This window comes from Lytechinus pictus, chromosome 8 (assembly GCF_037042905.1).
Source record: "Lytechinus pictus isolate F3 Inbred chromosome 8, Lp3.0, whole genome shotgun sequence".
NCBI classification, from domain to species: domain Eukaryota; kingdom Metazoa; phylum Echinodermata; class Echinoidea; order Temnopleuroida; family Toxopneustidae; genus Lytechinus; species Lytechinus pictus.
Window position 1 is genome coordinate 13,542,278 of NC_087252.1, and position 2,923 is coordinate 13,545,200.

Consider the following 2,923-nt stretch of genomic DNA (forward strand, 5'->3'; position numbering starts at 1 on the left):
TTATCCATCTTCAGGTGCTACAGGTCATCTTCGATGAGACAACATAAAACAATGGAAACCAAACTTTCTAGGATGTGGGATGTATTCAATGAGCGATATAAAATAATTGAAATGTACTACAAACAAGGAATATCAAAAAGCAATAAACAAAATAAAAATGAGTTATTGGTGAGATATTTTAAGCATGTTAATGAAATATATTACAGAATGTTGTCATAACGGGTTAGTATTGAAATAAGCATATGTTATTTTGTCAAATTTGTCGAGAATAGGCACACAAGGTTCCATTTGATATTGCTGGTAGAGAGTCTAGAGTTATCTGAATTTAAATCTAACAAGTTGAAACAAAATGCGTTATATAGTTCATGGAAAAGTGGAATGGAAAGTAGTAGCATATGTTATATTATAAGGACACAAGAAGTGACTAACATAAACATTTTTTATGAACTGTTGACAGAGTTCGTAATTTCATACAAATATAATGGTAAAGATATAAATTATGAAATAAGCAAATCCTTTTTCATGAAATTAGTCAAGTGTAATTGGGGAAAAAAATATAGAAACTATTAACATATTCAATAAAAATACAAACAGAGGACGACGAAAGATATCGATTTAACGATAAATGTTTTAATTCTGACTATACCAAGACTAAACAAGATACCCAAACCTCAGTAAGAATTTGAATTATCTGGTTTCAGAAACTGAAAATGAATTTATTAAATACAGACAGTGGACGTAGAAATATATCGATTTAACGATAAATGTTTTAGTTCTGACTATACCAAGACTAAAAAAAGATACCCAAACCTTAGTAAGAATTTGAATTATCTGGTTTCAGAAACTGAAAATGAATTTACTAAAATACAGACAGTGGACGTAGAAAGATATCAATTTGACGATAAATGTTTTAAGAATGACAATGACACGACTAAAAAATATACTCAAATCTCAGTAAGAATTTGAATTATCTGGTTTCAGAAATGAATGCCAGCTTTGATATTTATGCACCATTTATCAAATCAAGGTGGTATAATAATTTTGATGCACCATTTATGTTTTCATGGTGTTATATTTATTTTCATGCACCATTTATTATCATGGTGTTATAATAAGTCTTATTTATGGGTCTTAAAAGGTAATATTATTTTTCAATTTAATTTTCATTATCTTGTTGCGACAAAACAATCCAGGTGAAAAACCAGAGATGGTGGCCAAAATTACTCTGGAAAAACTGTGAGAGACCAAAGAGTGTTCGCTCGGCGTGCGGCGGTATTTGTGGAGTACGTGCGGACCTGGGGGAAAGCGCTGAGCCGGCAGTCACGGCGGGCTGAGTTCGTAGGTGGCGCTCTGTGCGTGGGTCGGCGGTTTTGGCGGGAAACGAGTGGGCGTTGGTATGCGGACGCGGTGTGTAGACGGCGGGTGAGTTGCGGCGGCGTGTGTGTGTCGGCGGCGTAGTAGATATATCAGTGATGGCGTTCTGTGCGTGTTGGTCGGCGGACTCGTCGGGTAGGCTTTGGCGGGAGTGAGTGGGTGGCCTGGTATATGGATGTGATGTTGGGTCGTCGGCGGAGGCTATAGCGAAGTGTGGGTGGCGGTGGTGTGTGCGTCGGCGAAGTCGCTGGTTGGTTAGGTGGACTGTTGTGCTGGGTAGGTTGGCTTGGTAGAGTGACGGTGAACGGCGGGTTGCTTGTGGAGTTGGTTGTGGATTGGTTGGTAGGATTGGGTGCCAGATGCTGTTGATGTGGAGGCCAGGGTCTTGAGGTACAGTGTTGTGTTGGTGTATCTCGATAGCTTCCCTAACCCTTCTGGTATTCCAGTGACGGCTGTTGGTGATTAGGTGGCTCTTGTCCCAGTCTATGCAGTGATTTTCTTGTTGTGCATGCTTGACGATTTCAGATCTGTCCCAGTCGCTGCGTCGGTGGTGGGTCTTGTGTTCCTTGAGTCTGGTGTCGAAGTCTCGGCCGGTTTCCCCGATGTAGACTTTGCCGCAGTCGCAGGGGATCTTGTAGACGCCTGGTTGCTTGTTGGATGGGTGCTTGTCCTTGTGAGAATGAAGGATGAAGTGTAGCTTGCGAGAGGATTGGTGTCTGACGAGGTTGTTGGCAGAGTGGAGGATACGTTGTAGTCGGTGTGAAGTCTTGCTGATGTAGGGAAGTACTATGGTGGCGATAGGCTTGGTTTTGGATGGGGTTTCGGTGATGTTGGTGCTGAGTTGGTAGCGGGAAGGTTGAGTGTTGATCCTTCTTCTGGGGTATTGGTTGATCGTGGTGAGTGCATGGGTGACGTGCTTGAGTTCCTGCTGAAGGTGTGCCTTGTCGCTGAGTTGGTGGGCTCGTCTGATGAGAGTGTCGGCGACTGATTGGTGGACGGATGGGTGGTGGTGCGAGCGGAAGTTGAGGTAGCGGTCGGTGTGGGTGGGTTTCTGGTACACTTGGTGAGACGGGAATCCAGATGGTGTCTTGGTGATGAGGACGTCTAGAAACGGAATTGAGTTGTCGCATTGGGTCTCCATGGTGAAATAGATGATGGGGTGCTGGTGGTTGAGGTGGTTAAGAAACTGGTGAAGGTCTGGTGTGCTGTGCGGCCAGATGACAAAGGTGTCGTCGACGTAGCGGAGCCAGAGTGATGGAGGTTTGTCGGCAGTCTTGAGTGCTTGGTGCTCGAAATGTTCCATAAAGATGTTAGCGATGATTGGTGAGAGAGGTGATCCCATGGCTGCTCCTTGTAGTTTTTTATAGAAGTTGTTGCGCCATTTGAAGGAGTTGGAGTGAAGACAGGTGAGGAGGAGGTCGTGGATCTGGTCTGGTGTGAGATTGGTTCTGGATGTGAGGTCTGGGTCGGAGATGAGGCGTTGCTTGATGGTGTCGCATGCTCGGTCTACAGGTACGCTGGTGAAGAGAGAGAGACGACGTCAAAGCTG

At 43.9% G+C, this 2,923-nt stretch overlaps 1 protein-coding gene across 1 annotated transcript; it reads right to left on the reverse strand.

Annotated features, from left to right (window-relative positions):
* Nucleotides 1-1,156: 1,156 nt before the first annotated feature.
* Nucleotides 1,157-2,716, reverse strand: LOC129267158 (uncharacterized). The gene has a single exon (XM_054904895.2). The coding sequence runs from the start codon at nucleotides 2,714-2,716 to the stop codon at nucleotides 1,157-1,159; it is 1,560 nt and encodes a 519-aa protein (XP_054760870.2).
* Nucleotides 2,717-2,923: the final 207 nt, after the last annotated feature.